General features: G+C 41.3%; 1 protein-coding gene across 3 annotated transcripts in view; it reads right to left on the reverse strand.

Annotated features, from left to right (window-relative positions):
- SNTG2 (syntrophin gamma 2) overlaps positions 1–25,701 on the reverse strand; it is a 221,672-nt gene that overhangs the window by 118,144 nt on the left and 77,827 nt on the right. For 2 of the 3 annotated variants that reach the window (XM_007673306.3, XM_039910428.1), the window contains exon 2: positions 1,267–1,404. In XM_007673306.3, the coding sequence (XP_007671496.1) occupies positions 1,267–1,404 (138 nt within the window). Of the gene's footprint in view, positions 1–1,266; positions 1,405–2,701; positions 2,951–25,701 lie in introns of those variants that run through there. The other variant, XM_029049964.2, reaches the window with a different exon arrangement.

Below are 25,701 nucleotides of genomic sequence, written 5' to 3' on the forward strand. Positions count from 1 at the left end.
GCGTCAGATGCCAGCTGTCCAGAGGCAGCAGAAAACTTGCCACCAACTCCCAATTCATAGATTATAAAATGCAGGTAAATTTGTCATGTATTTCAGTGCTTACTATATACTATGCACTGGGGTATATAGAAGGTTATATCATTGGACAAGAAACCCTAATCTGTTAGTCACAGTCTATCTTATTACGGTTTCACAGAGGAAGAAACTGAAGTTGTGCCAAGTTCAATGACTTGTCCAAGGTCTCAGAGTACACCAGCCTTAGGAAGCGGAATTCAACATTCAGGTCTTCTACGTCTCAGTTCTATGGTCTTTCGACAAGACCACCATGTCTCCCTAGGAAACAGCACAGCATAATGATCTCATACCCAACATTTTGCAAGAATCCCTCCATCCTGCCCCATGTGGGACAGGGACTATGTCCAACCGGATTAACTTGTGCCTACTCCAGTGCTTAGAACAGTGTTTAAAACATAGTAAGTACTCAACAAGTACCATTTTAAAAAAAGTATTTTCCCTCCACTGTCACTGAAGGCAATTAATCTCTCCACACTTTTAGATCTTTTATAGTATATAACTGGAAAATACTAACCTTTCATATTTTACTATCTATGATGTAGTTTTTGTTCAAAATCTTTAGAAAAATAACAATACTTCAGTATTCATTTGGTACTTCAATACTTTCTGGAATAATAATGATGGCATTTGATTACTATGTGTCAAGCACTGTTCTAAGCGCTGGGGGAGATACAAGGTAATCAGGTGGTCCCACATGGGGTTCACAGTCTTACTCCCCATTTTACAGATGAGGTAACTGAGGCACAGAGAAGTTAAGTGACTTGCTCAAAGTCACACAGCAGACAGGTGGTGGATCTGGGATTAGAACCCATGACCTCTGACTCCCAAACCCGTGCTCTTTCCACTAAGCCACGCTGCTTCTCATAAGGTAGCGATGTAATTGTTTTTAAAAAAACTGTTTTCTTTGGCAACATAAGGGCATCCATTATTCAGGATTGAACAAAATCTGTGATACTTCCTGAGATGAATCAAATGTCGCAACTAGTCTACATTTGGACACTGAACATTTTCTGGAGTGATGTTAAACAAGCGTGTTCAAAAAAATAACCCCAAATCTTCTGCCTAAAATCTGTTCTTTTCACTACACAGTTTACTGAATATTTTTCAAACAGTATGGCATCATTTTTCCAGCATGGTATAGAGGCAGACAGAGAGAGATTACCAGAAGCAAATGACTATAAAAGCACTTACATTTGCACTTTGGTTGCCTCCAGTAACACAGACGACATCTTGTTTTTGAATGGTTAATACTTCTTTCGTAAGCTTCAGTCGGATGTCATAGGCATTTTCGGACTCCTCATCATATAATAGAGCGATACCAGTTTTAATCTGTGGAGAAAAATCAACATACAAAACGGATTTTTCAGCATCATAGTATCTTTATAAGAACCAACAATAAACAGCTTTCTCTTCCATAGCTCTCACCAAAATACTGTGTGCAGAGACTTGTCAAACATAAATGGGAGATCAGCATCTACTTTTTAAACTGTATGGAAACCAAGGCAGACAGAAGCAACGTAGCCTGAAGGGCAGAGCACAGGCCTGGGAGTCAAAGAACCTGGGTTCTAATCTCAGCTCTGCTACTTGCCTATATGCCGCTTGGGCAAGCCACTTCACTCTTCAGTGCCTCAACAGCCTCCTCTCTAAAACAGGGATTAAATATTTGTTCTCTCTCATATTTAGTCTGTGAACTCTACATGGGACAGGATCTGCGTTTGACTTGATTATTATGTATCTACTCCAGTATTTAGTACAGTGTTTGGCACACAGAAGCATTTGACAAGTACCGCAGTTATCATTATCAATATTTATTATCATGTTCATTAAGGAAGAGAGTGTCACCGAATGGTTCTGCAGCTTCTTTTTTCTTTTCCCCTCCCCAAGGCTGATTCATACAATTTTCCTACAATGAATTGCTGTTGAAGCCTGAAAAATTCTCTTACTCTCTTCAAAGCCCTACTGAGAGCTCACCTCCTCCAAGAGGCCTTCCCAAACTCAGCCCCCCTTTCCCTCTATTCCCCTACCCCCCACCCTCTGCTCTTACCCCTTCTCCTCCCCTCAGCACTGTGCTCATTTGTATATATTATTTATTACTCTATTCATTTTGTTAATAAGGTATATATCTCCTTGATTCTATTTATCATGATGGTGTTGTCATGTTTTTGTTTTGCTCTGCCGTCTGTCTCCCCCGTTTAGACTGTGAGCCCATCACTGGGCAGGGAAGGTCTCTATCTGTTGCCGATTTGTCCATTCCAAGCACTTTATTATGTGCAGAGCACTGTACTATGTTGGTATTTGTTAAGCGCTTACTATGTGCAGGGCACTGTTCTAAGCGCTGGGGTAGATTTACAGGGTAATCAGGTTGTCCCACGTGAGGCTCACAGTCTTTATCCCCATTTTACAGATGAGGTAACTGAGGCACAGAGAAGTTAAGTGACTTGCCCACAATCACACAGCTGACAAGTGGCAGAGCCGGAATTCGAACCCATGACCTCCGACTCCCAAGCCCGGGCTCTTTCCACTGAGCCACGCTGCTTCTAGTAAGCGCTCAATAAATACTATTGAATGAATGAATGAAGAAACCTTTAGATCTACCAAGTGGATTAATTCTCCTACTCCAAAATACCTTCTTGGTTTTCTTTTGGTTTTGCTTTGTTCGTTCGGTGGTTTAACAGCATCTAAAGCAAAACGTACTTGACATGGTCATTGGCTCATTTCAGGGAAAGTAGTCGACAGTCTTAGTAGATTTGGTCTTTGGCAACCACTCAGAGGTTTGGCTATTCTGAAGAGCCTCTGTTTTCCTCCACAATGATATGTCTGGCTGCATCAAAACTGTCTGTCATGAATTCTTTCCCCACCACTATTGCTACCCTGCAGGAATTTGCCGATGGGGAAAGGATCTCATTAAGATAGCATTCACCGTGGCGATGATTATGACATCGGACTCTAGGTTGCAAGGAGCCTGAAATTCTGCTCGTCTACCTGCGGGACCCTACTGATCTTTGTTGCACTTTCATTCATTCCTTCAATCGTATTAAGCACTTACTCTGTGCAGAGCACTGTGATAAGCATGTGGTGAAGTTCTTTTGTTTCATCTCTCAGTAAGTACCTGTCACTAGTTCCTTCCCCCCTATTTAGCTTTAGATTGTCGAGGGGCAGGGACTGTGTCTAATTCCCACCTGTGTATTCTTTCCCGGCACTTAGTACAGTGTTTTGCATACAGTAACCATTTAATATTCATTCAATAGTATTTATTGAGCGCTTACCATGTGCAGAGCAATGTACTAAGCGCTTGGAATGAACAAGCTATTAATAAATAGCAGTACTATTACCATTATTTATGTATTTATTTATGTCTTTCTCCCCCTCTAGACTCTAAACTCATTGTGGGCAGGGAATGTGTCTGTTTATTGTTCTATTGTGCTCTTCTAATCAGTACAGTGCTTTGCACACAGTAAGGGCCCGATAATTATGATTGAATGAATGAATACTACTAAAGGGCCCCTCCAATTCTGTTGCTACCAGACAGATCACTGTAAAGTAATCTTGGGATCTTGCTACACTCTTCTGGGCAGCAAAACTTTAAAGATTTACTTAAATGAATCTCTTTTCAAAATGAGTCACTGGAGATTTGTAATGTATCATTTGCATATGAAATAGGGTTTCCCAACTACTCAAACAAAATAGTAGCCTAAGAAACTTCAGTTAAAGAGAAAATGAACTGGAACAATGCATGATGCAAAATGGTCTTTCACATCAATTTTCAGGTATTACACCGGTGGTCCTCTATTTCAGTTAAAAATATCCCAAACACATGTTGGTAAGTAGTCTACTGAATACAGGTTGAATGATTTTGTTCACTTGAATTTTGTTCACCGGAATTTTACATATGAGTTAAAGCGATTGCTAAATGATCTACATTTCACTTATCCAAGGTCCTGCACGTAATACAGTCATTCAAAGGTTTATCTCATCTGGAGATGTCTAATGTGAAAATCAAATTATTATTATGGTATTTGTTGAACGACGACCATGTGTCAAGCACTGTTCTGAACGCTGGGGAAGATACAAGTTAATCAGGTTGGATACAGTCCTTGTCCCACATGAGGCTCACATTTTCAGTAGGAGAAGAGGGATTTAATGCACATTATATAATTGAGGAAAGAGAAGTACAGAGAGGCTTAATGACTTGCCCAAGGTCATATGACAAACAATTATCAGAGCCAAGATTAAAATCCAGTTCCCCTGACTCCCAGGCCAATGCTCATTCCAATTCTTCTACTTTTTTTATGTCATTCATTCATTCGATAGTATTTATTGAGCGCTTACTATGTGCAGAGCATGTACTAAGCGCTTGGACTGTACAAATCGGTACCAGATAGAGACAGTCCCTGCCCTTGGACGGGCTCACAGTCTAATCGGGGGAGACGGACAGACAAAAACAATAGCAATAAATAGCATCAAGGGGATGAACATCTCATTAAAACAATAGCAAATAAATAGAATCAAGGGGATGTATATCTCATTAACAAAATAATAGAATCAAGGTGATGTACATCTCATTAAAATAAATAGGGTAATGAAAATATATGCAGTTGAGCGGACGAGTACAGCGCTGAGGGGAGGGGAAGGGAGAGGGGGAGGAGCTACTTACTACTGATTCTCCCCCCCAGGGTGGCACCTGGAGAGTTTCCAGTCCTCTACCAGTCTCGACTACGGGAGGGAGAGTCGAGCAGAGGCCTGTCCATTCCAATCCTAGCTTGGCTAGTGGTTAGCGAGTGGCAGGCCATCGGCTACAAGGCAAAACTCACCCGTGCTGGGCAGCAGCGGCACGGGGGAGAGTTGAGGGCGGACACTAAGGGTTACCACGCGGAAGGAGGCAGTGGTAAACCACTTCTGGATTTTGACCAAGAAAACTCTTTGGATGCACTACCAGAACGATCACAGACGGAGAGCTGGGCATACTGGGAGAGATGTGTCTATGGTGTCGCTATGGGTCCGACTTGACAGCATAAGACAACAACAACTTACTATAGAACCTACTTTACTTTCAACATGGTCTAAAGTCCCATTGAAGTACAGTTTTTTTTTTAAAAAAAAAATAGTGCTAACTTAGAGAGAAAAACTTCAGGTAATTTTTTATTTTTAGTTCCTTTAAACAGCCGCGTATCTGTGTTCCATTCATTCATTCAATAGTATTTATTGAGCGCTTACTATGTGCAGAGCACTGTACTAAGCGCTTCAATTGTACAAATCGGTAACAGATAGAGAAAGTCCCTGCCCTTTGAGGGGCTTACGGTCTAATCGGGGGAGACGTTCCACTTATTCACCACCGTTCACTCAGGCACCCTTGACTGATCCCGGGAACATAATAATTGTATATTCACCCAGTAGTTGAAAAGGACTAAATGCCTTCATTAATTCAAGGGTATTTTATTTTACCGTTCAGTCTTAACGGGTGTTTACATATGTTTAACATCCACCGTCTTCAGTGAGATTTGAACTCTTTCATTGTAAAATCAAAGTAGATTGTGTGCCTAATGCCAAATGAAATTACATCACAGTTCAAAAACTTGATTTCCTTTTGGGAACTGTAAGCAATGCTAGCATGAAGATGATGGGCATTTAATGAAACTGACACCCGGTTAGGAATTGAAATAGCAACACCGTTCAAAACTCATTTTGTCATATGGGGATAAGTACTCAATACTGCAAACTGATTTTAAAATACTTTCAAAAAGCCACAAGACTGTAAGCCCGTCAAAGGGCAGGGACTGTCTCTATTTGTACCTCCCAAGCGCTTAGTACAGTGTTCTGCGCGTAGTAAGCGCTCAATAAATACTATTGAATGAATCACTGGTTAAAGAAGCAGCTTTGCCTAGGGGAGAGAGCACGAGACTGGGAGTCGGAAGACCTGGGTTCTAATCCTGCTTCTGCCATTCATCTGCTGTGTGACTCTTTGTGCCTCAGTTACCTCATCTAACGTTTAGTACAGTACTCTGCATACAATAAGGCTCAATAAATATGATTTAATGAATGAATAAAATGAGGATTAAGACTGAGCCTCATGTGGGACGTGGATGAGCTTGACTCTACCCCTGAGCACCATGGCCTAGTGGATAGAACATGGGCCTGGGAGACGGAAGGATCTGGGTTCTAATTCCAGCTCCTCTGCTTGTCTGCTGTGTGACCTTGGACAAGCCACTTCACTTCTCTGTGCCTCAGTTACCTCATCTGTAAAACAGCAATTAGGACTGTGATGCTTATGTGGTACAGGGTCTGAGCCCAACCCGAATAGCATGGCGTACAGGATAGAGCACGGGCCCGAGGATAAGAAGGTCATGAGTTCTAATCCCGCCTCTGCTACTTGTCTTCTGTGTGGCCTAGGTCAAGTCACTTCACTTCTCTGTGCCTCGGTTACCCCATCTGTAAAATGAGGATCGAGCCTGGGAACCATATGAGAGAGAGGGACTGTTTCCAATTCGATTTGCTCGTGTCCACTCCAGCGCTTAGTACAGTATCTGGCACTTAGTAAGCCCTTAACAAATATCAAAATTATTGTTTTTTTAAATTATCTCCCCCAGCCGTAAGTACAATGCCCGGCACGTAGTAAATGCTTAACAAAAAACATAAAAAAGGGTTGCCCTCCAGGTCTTTAATAATAATAATAATTATTAGGCACTACACAATAAATACTCAGTAAATACCATTCATTGAATGATTAAACTGTGGTATTTGATAAACATTTACTACATGCCAATTACTGTACTAAGCGCTGGGATAGGTATAAGCTAATGAAGTCTCAGACAGCTCCTGTTCTGGCTCACATCTCTGCTTAGTTTAATCTTATTTTTAATGAACCTTGCTTTCAACTCTCCCTGCCTGGGAGAACAAGCCCAGTTTCAACCCATGCTAAAATCCCACAGGATATTCCATCATTTTCATCATCCTGTTTTTCCTTCTGCTTTCATGGTACCTATATAATGCATGCTTCCCAATGGATTTCCAGCTCTTCAAAGACAGGTACCATGTTGTTTACTATATCACAGCGCTCTGCTTGAATTAGGCACTAGATAAACCCATCGGTCGATCGGAATTTATTGTGCAGAGCACTGTACTAAGCACTCGGGAGAGTACAATCTGATAGAGTTGGTAGACACATTTCCTGCCCACAACAAGCTTATAGTCCAGAGGGGGAAGCAGATAGTAATAAAACATCGTGGCTTAGTGGAAAGAGCACAGGCTTGGGAGTCAGGGTTGTGGGTCCTAATCCCAGCTCCGCCACTTGTCAACTGAGTGACTTTGAGCAGGTCATTTAACTTCTCTGTCCCTCAGTTCCCTCATCTGTAAAATGGGGATTAATAACTGTGAGACCCAAGTGAGACAACTTGATTAGCTTGTATCTACCCTAGCGCTTAGAAATGCTTGGCACATAGTAAGTGTTTAACAAACACCATCATTATTATTATCATTAAATAAATTAATCATGCATATGTGCATAAGTGCTTGGGGGCTAAAGGAGAGGGAAAAACGAGAACCCAAGAGTAAGGGCATCACAGAAAGGGGTGGGAGAAGAGGAAAGAAGGGTTTAGTCAGGGAAGACCTCTTGGAGGAGATGTGTCTTTAATAGGGCTTTGAAGGTGGGAAGAGTCATTGTTCAGTGCATCACACAACTCAGAATCAAATGAATGAATATTCGGGTCACTCCTTGTGGATTATAAAATCATTAAACATTTTAAGGGTCATAAACATTCACTCCATCCATTTCTTTCCTCTTTTCAACAACAAAAGTAGATGGACCCTGGATGATGATGATCCCCACCATAAGCACAGTTAAAAGTGTAATCATTTTCTTCCAAGAAATGACAGTTCCGTCACAAAAACTGTAATGGGCAAGCCACCACAAAGCAGGCTTCTAGCAAAGATATTTTATTTGATTCTATACGTTTCCTAATACTAGCAAAGCAGCATCTAGAAGAAGCATCGTGACTTCTGGTCTAATGAAACCTGGAAGAACATCTGAAATGGAAGCTGTCTGATTCACATGAAAAGAAAGAAGAAAATCAGGAAAAACTACCTCTCTCTCCAAAGAGAGGAAAACAATCCGGGCTTTGGATTTTGACACGTGGCCGTTTTCAACGTTACAGATCTCAGTTTTCCAAATGTTCTATCCTGAGACACACATTATTCCAATAGAATGACTCTAATGAGGCTTGAATTTTTTACGGTGTTTGTTAAACACATTATTTTCCCATCACTGTACTAAGTGCTGGGGTAGAGACAAGTTAATCAGGTTGGATACAGTCCCTGTCCCAAATAGGGCTCACCGATGATCCATTTTACAGATGAAGTAACTGAGGCATAGAGAAGTGAAGTGATTTGCCCAAGGTCACACAACAGACAATTGGCAGAGTTGGGATTAGAACCCAGGTCCTTCTGACTCCCAGGACTGTGGTCTATCCACTAGGCCATGCTGCTTTCTTTTCTTATGAAGCAGCATTTGGGATGTGCATCGCTATATCTCAATTCAGCTTGGCTCAATAAGAGAACATTTGTAATTTCCTTTTTTGATTTCAGCCCATCAGTTTGCTTTAAAATCACAGTTTAATGAGCTATTTTAATCAGGGTGGTGGGGGGAGTCCTGCCACATGAAGCATATGAAACATAATGTATACAAATCTATGAAATATATGAAACATTTCATCAGTTCACTGCATCTGTTTGTATTTTTCCACAATTGTTTTTCAAATATAATGGTCTCATCCACCCCAAAGATAGTGCTCAGAATGAAATTTACTACAGAAAAAGAGTCGCAGTTTGAGGACATTGATCTGATATACAGTCTGAACATATTTTGAACAATGTCATTTGAAATCTGACACCCTAAAGGACGAATGAGTATTTAATCCTAATACGATTCATGTTTGTTTATTATTTTGTTTGGTGCCACATTTTCCTGTGTCACGAAAGCATATACAGATCAAGTCTACTGAATGCACACTTATAATAATCCCTTCAAAATAAGGTAAAAAGCTCAGGGTTCTGCAACTCTAAAAGGAGAGACTTCAAGCTACTCAGATCTAATGACAGATTGGGGTTACCAGTTCAGAGAAGAACTATTCTTCCTACAATTTTACTGACTTCTCACGCAAAACATTCATTTATTCATTCATTCAATAGTATTTATTGAGTGCCTATTATGTGCAGAGCATTGTACTAAGCGCTTGGAATGTACAAATTGGTAACAGATAGAGACAGTCCCTGCCCTTTGACGGGTTTACAGTAAAACATCAACATTCAACTCATGTCCCGTGACAATCAATCAGTCAATAGTATATATTAAATGTTTCCTATGTGCAGAGCACTGTACTGAGCCCTTGGGAAAGTACAGTGCAACAGAGATAACAGACACATCCCTTGCCCATAATGAGCTTACAGTCTAGAGGGGGAGACTCTCTCTCTCTCTCTCTCTCTCTCTCTTTATATATAATGTAAAATGTTATACATTATAACATTCATATTAATGTCTGTCTCCCCCTCTAGACAGACATTAATATGAATGTTATAATGTATAAGAAACTGCTATCCAAGTGCCTGGCACATAGTAAACAACAAATACCACAAAAGCCCCCCAAAAGAAACAAAAAACACTGACAAACTTCCCATTTTAAGGCCATCCTTTGTTTCCTAGGCAAGATTAAGTTGCGGTTTTGCTATAAGATTAATGCTCGCTGACACCCAGAACTGTTGATTTTCAAATAGGTTGAGAAATTACCCAAGAGGCCAACAGCATCCTGCTTTTCTTAAAGGTATTTATTAAGTACTCACTATGTGTCAAGCACAGGTTAAAGTGTTGGAATGGATTCAAATCAATCAGGTTGGAAACGGTCCCTGTCCCAAATGAGGCCTTGAATAAAGCATTGAATAAGGCCTTGAATAAATAAAATAAATTAAGAACTTGAATAAAGACTTTCAGCTAACCAAGTAAATAGGTAGAAAGAAATACACAAGTGTACGTATCAATCCTGATTTCTCAGAAGATTACTGTTTAATATTTTAATCAATTTAACCTATTCATTTAGTATCTGTTTCCCTGACCTAGACTATAACATTCTTGAGGGCAGGGATCATTTCTAATAATAATGGTATTTGTTAAGCGCTTATTAGGTGCCAGGCACTGGTCTAAGCACTGGGGTAGATACAAAGTGATCAGGTTGTCCCACGTGGGGCTCACAGTCTTAATCCCCATTTTACAGATGAGGTAACTGAGTCACAGAGAAATTAAGTGACTTGCCCAAAATCACCCAACTGACAAGTGGCAGAGTCGGGATTAGAACCCACTACCTCTGACTCCCAAGCCCATGCTCTTGCCAATAGGCCCACTGCTTCTCTAATTTTGGTGTATTCTACCAAAACACTTAATAATTAGTATTGATGGACTGATGAATACAAAACATTAAATAATTATCCAAAGACTTCGAAGATGTCACCACGATTGCCATCTTGGAATTCTTAGATTCACACAGATACCTAGGACTGGCGAAATTAAAGTTAGAATCCTTCTGGACAGGACACTAAAGAATATAGTTACCAACACAATATGGAATCACAGTGAAACCCAGCATGGAAGACATGGTCTTTCTAGCACCACAAAAGTTCCTCTGATTTCCAGTGTGTTTCAGACTAAAGTCTGACAGAGAATCCCTTATAAACTGTGTTCCTTGAAGATACGCTCATACGTCTACCGAAATGTTGGAATATTTTCCCCTTTCAAAATCAACCATGTAAAAGGCAGCAAGGAATAAATAGGAAAATTTTCCTTCATTCTAAGAGAAAACCCTGTAGCTTTGTAGCACTTTCTTTCACTTCTTTCAATGACTCTTCTGTTTTATTAGTTAAATGAGCCCTATATAAATTAGCACCTTTCATTACTTCAGACCTATGACATTAAATGTTTCTAATAAGGATACAAAAGAATGTTTCCTTTTCAAGAAAACAACCTATCTTTATTTTTCTCTCTTTCCACTCTTCATTAGGCACAGAGCATCCTCTTTCAATTTTTAGTTGATCAGAAATTCTTTACGTTTATTTAAAACATTATTTAATAGCGTCAATCGTGTCATTTGAATTGTGAGAAGTCTTTCAATTTCTGCCTTTAAAATTTATACTCCCTTTATGCTAAAAGCTTTTTTTAAAAATAGATCCAAAGTAAAATGTTGGCATTTTCTATTAATGTCATTAGCATTGCAACAGGAGTGATTAACAGCTGCTTTTGCAGCTACAAGATCTTAATGATTAGAAAGTAAGCAATAACGTCTTGCTTAATTACTGTAAGCAGTGTGTCACTAGCTAATTGGATATGATTGATTATTGTCATCTTCATGTGTCTCTCAAGGTGTGAAGTAAAAACATTTACATTCTCTGCAGAGTTCAGTGTAAATTCATTAAGTTAATTTTTAATTATGCCGGGTTAAAAATGTGGCTGAGCAGTGTCAAAAACGGAGTGTAGGCTCCATGGTTGCTAATATGATTGCTAATGATTTTAAAGAAATGTAACGGGTGACAGAAGAAAGGACAAACTGATTTTATAAAACCAAAATTTCAATCTAAGTCTTATTTGATTTAAAACATAATTGAGAATCTCTTTTTTATTCTGTAAAAAATAACCAGGGTGTTAATTAATTCCCTAATTCTATTATGATGACCATTATGAAGAGAGGAAATTTGGTAGGCAGGTCATTTTTAAGGAAAATGTATTAATTTCCTTCTTCTCTGAACTCTTCTTTCAAGACAATCAAAAAGTGACATTCAGGTATCAGAGCTTCAATACTAGATAATAAAGAGAAGAAAATGTACTTACTTCTTTCATTTTATCAGGTATTAGTATAACATACAATCAGTGGTATTTCATTTTGAGTGCTTACCATGTGCAGAGCTCTGTACTAAGCGCTTGGGAGACTTCAATGCAACAGAATTAGCAGACGCGTTGCCTGCCCATAATGAGCTTCCAGTCTGGGGGCCGGGGGGAGACGGACATTACTACAAATAAATATACAATTTGTAATATATAATTTAAAGGAATGAACAAAAGTGCTGTGGGGTTGAGGGTGGGATACATATCTAATGCCCATCACAGGAGAGAGAGTCGAGAAAAGAGAGGTGAATCGGAGAAGGCCTCATAGAGCAGGTGTGTCCTTAACATACACTTTCCGGACAAAATTAAAGAAAGATTAACCTTGGAAAGGAACAACCTGATATCAAAGACAAAGGCAAAATAGCTTCTCTGGGTCAGATCTCTGACCGTAAGCCCGTCAAACGGCAGGGACCGTCTCTATCTGTTGCCGACTTGTTCATTCCAAGCGCTTAGTACAGTGCTCTGCACATAGTAAGCGCTCAATAAATACTATTGAATGAATGAATGTGTCTCTGGCACAGAGAGAATTTTAAGAGGACCCCAAATGATGTAGTGTCCTCAAAATTTGAACTTCTTTATAAATAAATTCTGGACTATGGTGCTGCATGTGTATATACCTACATTCTGTCTACACATTTATTCTCAAGCAGGCCAGAACTTGTTGATTGCAGGGTATCAAATATAAAAGGAGGGTATGGAACTTGAACATCTTATCTTTCTAATAAAATTTTCTAGTATCATTCAATCGTATTGATAGAGTGCTTACTGTGTGCAGAGCCCTGTACTAAGCGCTTAAACAATTGTCCAAACAGGGACTTGAACCCTGGATGCTCAGAATAAAAGTCAGATGCTCTAGCAACAGAGCTATATTGAAAGGTTAAGCTACATACCATACGGAGAAATCAAATCAATCGTCAATCAGTGGTATTTACTGAATATCTACTGTGGGCAGAACACTGTACTGCACACTTGGAACATTACATTACCACAGAGTTGGTAGACATGTTCTCTGCCCTCAAGGAACTTACTGCCTAGAGGGGAGACAGACATTAAAATAAATTACAGATATGGACATTAGTCCTGTGAGGATGAGGGTGGAATGAATTTCAAGTGCTTAAAGGTTACAAGTCTAAGTGCAAGGTGCTGGAGAGGAAATTAGGGCTTTGTCAGGGAAGGCCTCTTGGCATCTTCTACAGTCCTCTAGGCTGTAAGCTCATTGCGGGCAGGGAACGTGACTGTTTATTGTTGTCCTGTTCTCTCCCAAGTGCTTAGTATAATGGTCTGCACATAGTAAGCGCTCAATAAATACGATTGAATTGAATGAATGAATAAGGTGTGATTTTAACAGGGCTAACAAGCTGGGGAGAGTAGTGATCTGTCAAATATCTGTCATACCGTGGTCTTTCATATCATTATCTATTGTATTTATTGAGCTCTTACTGTGTGACAAGCACTGTATTAAGCTCTTAGCACTGTACTATAGCACTGTCATATTCGGTTGGGCCCTTCAGGCCCAAGGGAGGATATGAGCAAGGTCTGAGCAGCAAGATTAGACTGTAAGCTCGTCAGTGGGTAGGGACCGTCTCTATCTGTTGCCGATTTGTACATTTCAAGCGCTTAGTACAGTGCTCTGCACAAAGTAAGCGCTCAATAATTATTGAATGAATGAATGAATGAAGATAGACGATATTAAAGTACAGTAAGTAGATAGGCTTTGGGAAGCTGGGTCAGGGGTTAGTTAAGTCATAATAATAATAATAATTAGGATATTTGTTAAATGCCTAATATAGCTCCATGGAAAGAGCCCGGGCTTGGGAGTCAGATGTCATGGGTTTGAATCCTGGCTCTACCACTTGTCAGCTGTGTGATTGTGGGCAAGTCACTTAACTTCTCTGGGCCTCAGTTTCCTCATCTGTAAAATGGGGGTTAAGACTGTGAGCCTCAGGTGGGACAACCTGATTACCTTGTATCTACCCCAGCGCTTAGAACAGTGCTCTGCACATAGTAAGAGCTTAACAGATACCAACATTATTATTATTATTATTATTCTAGGCACTCTACTAAATGCTGGGCTAGATACAAGATAATCAGGTTGGAGGTAGTCCCTGTCCTATATGGGCCTCACAGTGTTAATCCCCTTTTTATAGATGAGGAAAATGAGGCACAGAAAAGTTGATTGACCTGCCTAATGTAATACAGCAGACAGGTGGCAGAGTTGGGATTAGAACCCAGGTCCTCTGACTCCCAGGCAGATGCTCTTTCCACTAGGCCAACTGGAATGGAAAAGCTGATTGTGTCCGTTAAAGCCAATGGTAAGGAGTTTCTGTTTGATTTGGAAGAGGATGGGCAAAGATTGGAGATTTTTGAGGAGTGGGGAGAAGAAGCATGGCCTAGTGGATAGACTGTGGGCCTGGGAGGCATCACTTGTCTGCTGTGTGACCTTGAACTAGTCACTTCACTTCTTTGTGCTACATCTGTAAAATGGGAATTAAGACTGTGAGCCCCATGTGGGACAGGGACTGTGTCCAACCTGATTAGTCTGTACCTACCTCAGCATGCCTGGCACAGAGGAAGCCCTTAACAAATACCAGCATTATTATTATTATATGGACTGGGGAAAGCTAGGAGGCTGAGAAGTCAGTGAGGAGGCTAAACAGTAGTCCAGGCAGGTTATGATAAGCACTGGCAACTGTTTGGTCGATGGAGAGGAAAGGGCAGACTTTAGCAGTGATGTGAAGGCAGAGCTGAAAGGCTTGGTGACACATTGATTATGTTGGTTGAATGAGAGAGATGAGTCGAGGATAATGCCAAGGTAATGAGTTTCAGAGTCAAGGAGGTTAGTAATGTTGTCTACAGTGACGGGACAGACAGGAGGAGGACAGAGTTTGGATAGGAAGATGAGGAGTTCCGTTTTGAACATGTTTAGTTTGAGTCGCTGGCAGGACGTCCAAGTAGAGATGCTGGGAAAGCAGAAAAAGAAAATCAGCGTCGCTTAACGGAAAGAGTCCGGACTTGGGAGTTGGAGGATGTGGGTTCTAATCCCTGCTCCACCCCTTGTCTGCTGTGTGACCTAGGGCAAACCACTTAACTTCTCTGTGCCTCAGCTACCTCATCTGTAAAATGGGGATTAAGATGAGAGCCCCACCTGATTACCTTGTCTCTACCCCAGCGCTTAGAACAGTGCTTGACTCATAATAGGCACTTAAATACCATCAGCATCATCAAGTGTGAGACTGGAGTGGAGGAGAGAGGTCTGGGATGGAGAGGTGGATTTGGGAATCATCCACGTAGAGATGGTAGTTGAAACCGTGAGAGCAAGTTAGTTTTCAGGGAATGGGTGTAGATGGGGGATAAAAGGGAGGCGGCTGAAACTGAGCCTTGAGGGAGGGTTAGAGTTAGCAGGTAGGAGGCTATAGGAGGAGTCTGAAAAGGAGATGGAGAAAGAGAAGCGAGAGAGATAAAGGGAAAATCTTTTCAGGAAAGCAAAGTTCAGATAATGTTTCCAGGAGAAGGGGGTTATCCACAGACATGAAGGCAGCTGAGAGGTTGAGGAGGATTAAGATGTGGTAGAGGCCCCGTGGAACTTGGCAAGAAAAAGGTCACACTGGTGACCTAAGAGGGAGGAGTTTCCTTGGAGTGAAGTGGGGAGAAGTTTGATTGGAGAGGATTACACGAGAGAAAGTGGAGGCAGCGTGTGTGGATAACTCACTCCAGCGGTCTGGAGAGGAATGGAAGGAGAGAGATGGAACATGGTGACAAGGGCGGTGTTTTTTTAGGATAGGGGTGACATGAGTATATCTAAAAATATTAGGGAAAAACCGTTGGAAAGTGAAGACCGTGGAAGATGGCAGTCAGGAAAGGAAGGAGGGTGAAGGCAAGTATTTCAATAAAGTGTGAAGGGATGGAGCTAGAAGCACAGATGAAGGGGGAAGAGTTTGAGAGGAGGCAAGAGATCCCCTCTTGAAATACTGCTGGGGAATATGGGAGAGTCAAAGAAGGGGCAGGAGGAGGGAAGTACTGGAGGGGAGATTTTAGTGAGATCATCCCTCCTGGTTCAATTTTATCAATAAAGTATGTGACCCCGTCATTAAGGGCAGGGGATGGAGGAGGTCAGGGAAAAAGGCAGTTGCAGTGGGCATTAAAAGTCTGAAACAGATGGAGCAGGCAATGGGCTTGGGAGTGAATACGGATGGAAAAAGAAAAACAATTCGTAACTTGGGAATTTTACTTATGTCAGTTCTAGCAAAAGAAAAATCCAGATTCCTCCATTTCATAAGCTATCCCTTTAAAATGAAGTTGGCAAATTTACCCATTTCCATGAATTTTCACTTCCTAAAATTTTAAAAATTCAGAAGGCTTTTCCAATTTAAACTCAATATCAGTATAGTGCTGCACTGGAACTCTATTGGCAGTGCGTAGGTGGAGGAAAGATCCTAAATTCATTAGTGATGGTTCATTTAACCTCTCCTGTTAGATTTACATTTATTTTCTATCATGTCATTTCCAAGTTCCTCCATACCTGCAGTTTGGCCCTAAATAATAGCTCGAGGTGGAGAGTTGGGGTAGGAAGAAGAGTAAGGTAGAGAAAAAGACAGACTGTTTAGAGAGTATTCTATTGAAGCTGGCAAAAAAGACAAGAGGCTTAACGGCTCATTTCTGATATCACAAATGGAACGGCATGAAAACCAATAATGCCACGGTCCCATGGACCCGATATTAAAAATGAAGAATTTCTATTTCAAAATGCAAGGGAAACACTGATTTGCTTCATTCTTTTTACAGTTGAAGGCGAGTAAGTAAGCGTAAGAAAATGGTAGCCAAACCCAAAAAAGAGCACCAGGAAGAGAGACAAATGATAACACGTAAATAAATGAGCAGCAAATAGTTGTCTGATTGCTGCCATTATTCTTTTCCACTCTAAGAGACAAAGGCAGTTGAGAAGAAATCACAGTAACCTAATAACAGCCCCAGATAAATGGTCTAGTGAATTGGAAGCTCAGCTAATCTGATGTTAATTTAAAGGCTACTGTCTTGCATAACATAAATTGTTGTCATCAATTAACTGCTACCGAATGTTTTATGCTGTCGGAATGATAAACTAGACCTATAAGCTTTGGATCGAGGAGCTGAAATGGTGATTAAGAGCAACTCTAGACAACTCAGTTACTTCTGGGGAAAAAAAAAAAAAATCAGCATTTCCACGGATGGGTTGTTATTCAGAATTCTATTCTACTCTGTTGAATGAGATCTTAAAATAGATTAGATAATATCTGCAAATGGACATTAAAATTCTGCCAAAGTATACAATGTAGTCTTTTGGATTTTTTTTTCCCTTTTTTGCACTCATTGATGATGATGTATGGCGGTACTATTGAAAGTTCATACCAGTGAGGTAAAATCAGAAAAAGAGAACTCCAGAACATTGGGAGTAGCAGAATCAAACCCCATTTGGGTTTTTAGATTTTTCCAGGATATACCTAAAGTGTGATTATGCAAATTGTTATATCTCCAATGAAAGATTATTTTTCTCCTAGCTTTGATCTACATTTCTTTTACTATGCCATTTCCTAGTCACAGCTTTAAACTATATCAGTACTGTCTGTTTATAACCGAAATACTGCTACTATATGAAGAAGAATTTAGTTCTTCCCTCAGTTGTGAGCTCATTGAGGACAGGGGATGTGTCTGCCAACTCTGTCGTATCGTGCTTTTCCAAGTGCTTAGTACAGTGCTCTGCACACAGTAAGCGCTCAGTGATTACAATTGATTGGGTGATTGATTCACATCATTCCAGTTCTTTACCCAACCTCCTTCTCTTTCTCCCACTTGCTTTTGTATCACCCCAACTTGCTCAGCATTCATCCTCCCTCCCAACCTCGTAGCAGATATGTATATGTCTGTAATTTATTTATTTATGTATATTAATGCCTGTCTCCCCCTCTAAGCTGTGAGTTCCTTGTGGGCAAGTAATGCGTCTACCAACTCTGTTATACCATACTCTCCCAAGCATTAGTTCAGTGCTTTGCACACAGTAAGCTCTCAATAAATACAATCAAATGAATGCACAACTTCTCTATCTCAATAGGTTTGACACCTTCGGATGGCATTTCGCAGATAATTCTCTCGAATGTCACTAGCACTCTGGCATGATACATGACTACAATCTTCAAGCATTTCTCTCAATTACAAATACATAATTTTATTTGGAAAAATATATATCAAAGTCAAAAAACACTGGAGCTCTCAAAATGAATTTCTGAAGAACCATTTTATCTAAATATCAATTATTGAATCAAGGTGAACCGAGATCTCGACCTTCTCACTGTGCCTTGAGACCCCCGGCCCACATCCCGCCTGTGGCCTGGCATGCCCTCCCTCCTCAAATCAGCCAAACGACTCCCCCCTCTTCAAAGCCTTACTGAAGGCACACCTCCTCCACAAGGCCTTCTGAGACTAAGCCCCACTCTTCCTCATCTCCCAATCCCTTCGGCATCACCCTGACTCGCTCCCTTTGCCCTGTCCCCAACTCCCCACCCCACAGCACTTATGTATATATCTGTAATTTTAATCCATTATTATTATTTATATTGATGTCTGTTTATTTGTATTGCTGTCTGCCTCCCCCTCTCTAGACTGTGAGCTTGTTGTGGGCAAGGTTGCTGTATTGTACTTTCCCAAGCGCTCAGTACAGTGCTGTGCACACAGTAAGAGCTTAATAAATACGATTGAATGAAATGAACAAATGAGATCAATAAAATGTTGCAGTATCTGAATAAAATCAGGCACTTCTCTGACAGCCAAATCGGACATGATCTAAATTACAAGAGGTCAGTTTGTTGGCTGATGGGCTATGATGGGCCCCGATTCCTGCCTTTGACTGCCGAATCCTACCGGAAAACAGGGGCACCGACTCAGGGCGATGTAGAAAAGACTGGTAGAAGAGGAAAGGGGGGCTTATTCAGGGAAGGACTCTTGGAGGAAATACAGTGCTCGGCACACAGTAAGGGCTCAATAAATAGGATAGAATGAATGAATGAATCCAGAACAGGTATATCATAAGCGCTTCACAAATATCATTATTATTATTATGTTTGCATATAGGGCAGTAAAACTTTATTGCTCTTTACCCAAGTCACACAATAATAGCAAGAAGATTTCTGAAGAAATCAATCAGTTGCATTTATTGAGTCCTTATGGTGTGCAAAGCACTGTACTAAGTGATTTGAAAGTGGTACAATACAGTTGGTGGACACATTCCATTCCCACAAAGAGCATAGAATCTGAGGGGGGAGGTAGCAATTAAAGTAGATTACTGATATGCATTTAAATGCTTGTTTCATTTAATTGATTGTCAATTGTCTTTTCCTTAGAAAGACACCTCCTCTTATCTTATGGGAAGAGTGACAGTGCTTTATAAATATTGACAGCTATTAGCTTCAAGTCCAACATTGAGGATAATGGGTCTAAAATGACTTCATTAATCATTCTTACTGATTTTAGATAATGTAATGTTTCACTACAGGCTCTCAGTGAGTGCATGTTTGTGAAAACAAAATGAGCAATCTCATTTTCCTGATTGTAAAGTGTAGTGTCTTTCCAGATCTAGTTTTGCTCTGTAGGCACACACACCCACAAACACCCACACCACACACCCCTCCATCTGCCTATGGCAATCATTCATTTTGGAAGATGCCTCTAATGAGGAAAATGGGGCTAAAACATCAAGCAACGGAGGATCAATACACCCTCTCTCACCGTTTACAAGCTAGGATATATCTTACGCTGGGAAATGATGGTGTTTTTAATAATGTTGGTATTTGTTAAGCACTTACTATGCACAGAGCACTGTTCTAAGTGCTGGGGGAGATACAGGGTAATCAGGTTGTCCCACATGAGGTTCACAGTTAATCCCCATTTTATAGATGAGGTAACTGAAGCACAGAGAAGTGCAGTGACTTTCCCACAGTCACACAGCTGACAAGTGGCAAAGCAGGGAGTCGAACCCATGACCTCTGACTCCAAAGCCCAGGCTCTTTCCACTGAGCCACGCTGCTTCTCTGAGTTTTTGACTCTGTTAACTTTCTCCCCAATGTCTGTTTGCTGTAGTGGTTTTCCACAGCCAGTGTTTTCTTACCATCAATCACTGGCATTTATTGAGCACTTACTCTGTTCTGAACACTGTATTAAGCTCTTGGGAGAGGACAACAGGTTAAGTAGATCTTACCCTTGCCCTCGAGGATCTTCCAATTTTGTCTGATATAGTGTCATTATGTCTTTGAATATTTTGATGATCTCAAAACTTAGCATGGTTCCCCTTTCAGTCGCCCATATAGCAGCTGCTCGAGTAGCCTGCTGACATCCATCCTGCTCCCAGGTCCCAGCAAACAGAACCTCGGAGACAACAAACACTGTTTCGGGTGCCACCTGTTCTTTAAAATCTTATCGTTGGCATTGGCCTTGAGTTGGTTGTAGGTGATCCTGGTGAAACTACTCCAGGAGTTGAATGTATCATCCACAGCAAGACTCCATAGAAAGTGCCAGGTAGAACACATCCGAGGAGACCCTGAATTTGGAATCAATCAATCAGTGGTATTTATTGAGCACTTACTTTGTGCAGAACCCTTTATTAAGCTCTTGGGAGAGGACAGTAGAGTAAGGAGATCTTATCCTTTCCCCTGAGGATCTTTCAATTTTGTTTGAGACAGTGTGTCATCATGACTTGGAATGTTTTGAGAAACAGCATGGCTCAGCGCATAGAGCAAGGACTTGGGAGTCCGAGGTCATGGATTCTAATCCCAGATCTGCCACTTGTCAGCTGTGTGACTTTGGGCAAATCACTTAACTTCTCTGGGCCTCAGTTACCTCATCTGTAAAATAGGGATGAAGACTGTGAACTCCACGTGGGACAACCTGATCACCTTGTATCCCCGCCAGAGCTTAGAACAGTGTTTTGCACATAGTAAGCGCTTAACAAATACCATCATTATTGATATTATTTTGATGGTCTCGGGACCTGCAGGGTTCTCCTTTCAGTTCCCATCGATTCAAGTACAACACCGCAGAGTTGGCAGCTGTGCCCCCTGTTCAACAAGGAACTTGTGTGTTGCTCGGGTAGCCTGCTGTCATCCAATCTCCTTCTGGGTCCCAACAAGCAGAGCCGTGGAAACTACAAACATTCCTTCAACTGTCACCTGTTATCCAGAACTTTACTGTTGGTAGCTCACTGTGGACAGGGAATGTAATCGTTTATTGTTATGCTGTACTCTCCCAAGAACTTAGTACAGTGCTCTGCACACAGTAAACTCTCAGTACATACAATTGAGATTGACAGGCTGACTGTTTTGCCATTTGTACCTGAGCGTGGTTCATGGGGGATCCTGGTGAAATTGCTCGAGATGTTGGACCTAGAACTCCATAGAAAATGTCAGGTAGAACGCATCCAAGGAGACCTTGAATTTGGAATCAATCAATCCATGGCCTTTACTGAGTTATTACTATGTGTAGAGCGCTGTACTAAGCACTTGGGAGAGTACAATACTGCTATGTGACCTTGGGCAAGTCACTTCACTTCTCTGGGCCTCAGTTCTCTCATCTGTAAAATGGGGATCGAGACTGTGAGCCCCACGTGGGACAACCTGATTACTGAGTATTTACCCCAGGGCTTAGAATAGGGTTTGGCACATAGTAAGCATTTAACAAATACCATACTTATTTAATAATTATTATTGGGCAGTCTCTCTGGGCCTGAGAGCATGTCTGAATTAATGTCGGTTATCTTTCTCAGCACCCACTATAACACTGCATATTGCGAACAGAACGAAGCCCGTGTTACTGAGTTTACTGATGCAAAGCTTGGAAATGATACCAATTCCAGCAGACTGTGTGACTAAAATGCAGAGAGGATTTGTAAATGTGCATTCATTGGATGAATGCAGAATACCAAACTGGGTAATTCAAGTTAAAGAAAATTCATTTTGGGCTCAAAATGATAAGGTTTGGTATTCTTTATTGATCAAATTAATAGAATAATTGCAAATTTCTGCTTTATTTTCTGTTGTGAATGTATAAAATTAAGTGATATAATGGAAGGATTATAATGATTGTCTTGTATAGAGACAGGTGGATGACCTATAGATTTTTTGGTTTTGTTTTTTTTTTAATACAACATTTCAACCTATTAAAAATCTGAATATGATTAAATTCAAATCTGGAATCATTTCCTTAGTAACACCTACTCCAACCTGTGAACAAGACCGGAAGGTTTTACCCAGAAAAGTTTTCAGAGAAGGAGTCTTCAAATTTTTAAAAATAGCAAATTGCTGAATATTTTGGTATGAACTAAGTGGCTGGACTTCCCAGGGATGGCTGAGAAGTCACCAAATATCTAACCAAGCTGAAGAAAAAAAAAATAACTTCAGGAACCCAGTAATTAAGTGCTTGGGAGATTACGGCAGATAATTAAGATGTACTCCCCTAAGGGCTTAATGCAGTGTTCTGCATACAGTCAGCATTCAATATAAACTAAGGATTGATCTGTTTGGTTACTCTACCTGGAGAAAATCACCTAGATAACTGATTAGTTCCTCAGTTCATTAGATTTATATAGAGATACTCATTATTGTTCAGTAAATTCCACTTGGGAATCTGGGTGAATCAGATCCAGAAAAAAAATTGCTGCCAAAAGTATGTCAAAAACTTTTCCAGGAAAAATGCTTACCTCACGGTAATAACTCATTGGATGGGAAAAACAAAATAATGGCAAGAAAGAAAATCCAAGTAATGTGTCACATAAAACAAAAGATGGTGATTGAAGGAGATTGCCTGTCTACTTGTTTTGTTTTGTTTTGTTGTCTGTCTCCCCCCTTCTAGACTGTGAGCCCTTTGTTGGGTAGGGATTGTCTCTATTTGTTGCAGAACTGTATTCATTCATTCATTCAAAAGTATTTATTGAGGGCTTACTGTGTGCAGAGCATTGTACTAAGCGCTTAGAAAGTACAGTTCGGGAACAGATAGAGACAATTCCTACCCAACAACGGGCTCACAGTCTAGAAGGGGGAGACAGACAACAAAACAAAACAAGTAGATACACAATAATAGCATCAAAATAAATACCCATCATTAATAAAATAATAAATATGTACAAATATATATCAGTGCTGTGCGGCAGAGGGGGGTAGAGCAGAGAGGGGGAGTCGGGTGACGGGGGGGGGGAGGAGGAGCAGAGGAAAAGGGGGGCTCAGTCTGGGAAGGTCTCTTAGAGGAGATGAGCTCTCAGTAGGATTCTGAAAGGGGGAACAGAACTAGTTTGGAGATGTGAGGAGGGAAGGAAAATCACTTACTATGTGCCAAGCACTGTTCTAAACACTGAGGTAGATAAAAGGAAATCAGGTTGTCCCACGTGGGACTCACAGCCTTAATCTCCATTTTCCAGATGAGGTAACTGAGGCACAGAGAAGTGAAGTGACTTGCCCAAAGTCACACAGCTGATAAGTGGCAGAGGCGGAATTAGAACCCACGACCTCTGACTCCCAAGCCCGGGCTCTTTCCACTAAGCCATGGTGCTTCTCTGCAATCGTACTTTCCAAGAGCTTAGTACAGTGATCTGTACACAGTAAGCACTCAATAAATACAACTGAATGGATAAAAGGCGACTGCAGGTTGGCAATTTGAAAGCCGAACTACACGGAATGAAAGTTCACTAGGATATTTAGAAGAATTGCAGAAATCACTCAGTAAAATTACCAACCAAGCAGTGAAAGAGTGTAATGCAGTTCTTTTTCTATAGATCACAGTTTGCAGAGCGCCGCTGGTAGACGTCAGGCCAACCTCATCCACCTCAACTTCAACCTTGCATGCTTAAACTCTGCCCGGAAAAATTATTTCTCCATCCTTGACATTCATGCCCATTTCTCTCGCCAGTTGTTCCAGAGGTTTAATTCCCTTCTCAAAGCCTGTCCCCCCACTTCTACCATCCCTTGCCCCCAATGACCTGACTATTTTGTTGAAAAAATTGAAACTATCAGGCGTGATCTCCCTAAAAATCTCTCCTGTTCCACTCCAGTCCCGTCCTCCTCCTGCCCCTTCTTCAACTCTCTCTTTCATCCATCCATTCAATCGTATTTATTGAGCGCTTACTATGTGCAGAGCACTGTACTTAGCGTTTGGAATGTACAGTTCGGTAACATTCATTCATTCAATAGTATTTATTGAGTGCTCACTATGTGCAGAGCACTGTACTAAGCGCCTGGGAATGTACAATTTGGTAACAGACAGAGACAGTCCCTGCCCAACAACGGGCTCACAGTCTCATCCTTCTCAGCAGTACCTGAAGAGGAGGTCTCTTGCCTTCTCTCAAAATCCACCCCCTCCACTTGAAGATCCAACCCCTTCCCTTCACACCTTATCAAAACACACGTGTGGGTATAGAGAAGCAGCGTGGCGCAGTGGAAAGAGCATGGGCTTTGGAGTCAGGGCTCATGAGTTCGAATCCCAGCTCTGCCACTTGTCAGCTGTGTGACTGTGGGCAAGTCACTTCACTTCTCTGTGCCTCAGTTCCCTCATCTGTAAAAGGGGGATGAAGACTGTGAGCCCCACGTGGGACAACCTGATTCCCCTGTGTTTACCCCAGCGCTTAGAACAGTGCTCTGCACATAGTAAGCACTTAACAAATACCAACATTACTAATCAGGGAAGGCATCTTGGAGGAGATGTGTCTCCAGTAAGGTTTTGAAGGAGAGGAGAGTAAAAATGTCTTTCAGACATGAAGAGGGAGGGAGTTCCAGGACAGAGGCAGGATGTGGGTGAGAAGTCGGCAGGGAGACTGACGAGATGGAGGTAGAGTGAGCAGGTTGGTATTAGAGGAGCGAAGCGTGCGGGCTGGGTTGTAGTAGGAGGGTAGTGAGGTGAGAAAGGAGGGGGCGAGGGGATTGACTGCTTTGAAGGCGCCGGGAGGGAGTTTGCTTTTGATGCAGAGGTGGATGGGCAACCACTGCAGGTTCTTGAGGAACCGAGAAATGTGGCCGGAACGTTTTGGTAGAAAAATGATCTGGGCAGTAGGGTGAAGTATGGACTGGAGTGGGGCGTAACAGGAGGCCGGGAGGTCAGTGAGGACCCGGATGAAGTAGTCAAGGCGGGATAATTTAAGTGCTTGGATCAGCAAGGTGCTTTGGCCTGGAACACCCTTCCTCTTCATACCTGACAGACGATCATGCTCCCTGCTTTTCAAAGCCTTATCAAAAGCACAACTCTTCCAGAAGACCTTCCCCGACTACACCCTCATTTCCTCTTCTCCCACTCCATTTCTGTGTCACCCTTGCACCTGAATTTGCACCCTTTATTCACCCCTCCCTCTGCCGCCTAGCACATATCCAGAAATTATTTAATATTGTTAATGTCCATCTCCCCCTCTAGACTCTAAGCTTACTGTAGGCAGGAAATATGTCTACCAACTCTGCTATATTGAACTCTCCCAAATGCTTAGTACAGTGCTCCGCCACAGTAAGTGTTCAACCAATAGGCTTGATTGATTTAGTAAGTGCCTTTGTGTGCAAAACACTGTATTACCATTTGGAACAAAGAACACCGATTAGATCGAGATATAATCCCTCACTGCCCAGAGAGTTCACCATCCAGAGGGAAGTGGGTAGAGGAGAAATGATCTATTTTGCTTGAACTTTTTCAATTTGTGAACATTTTTAAGGAAATCTAATCAA

The sequence above is a fragment of the Ornithorhynchus anatinus genome, chromosome X1 (assembly GCF_004115215.2).
Source record: "Ornithorhynchus anatinus isolate Pmale09 chromosome X1, mOrnAna1.pri.v4, whole genome shotgun sequence".
Taxonomy (NCBI): Eukaryota; Metazoa; Chordata; class Mammalia; order Monotremata; family Ornithorhynchidae; genus Ornithorhynchus; species Ornithorhynchus anatinus.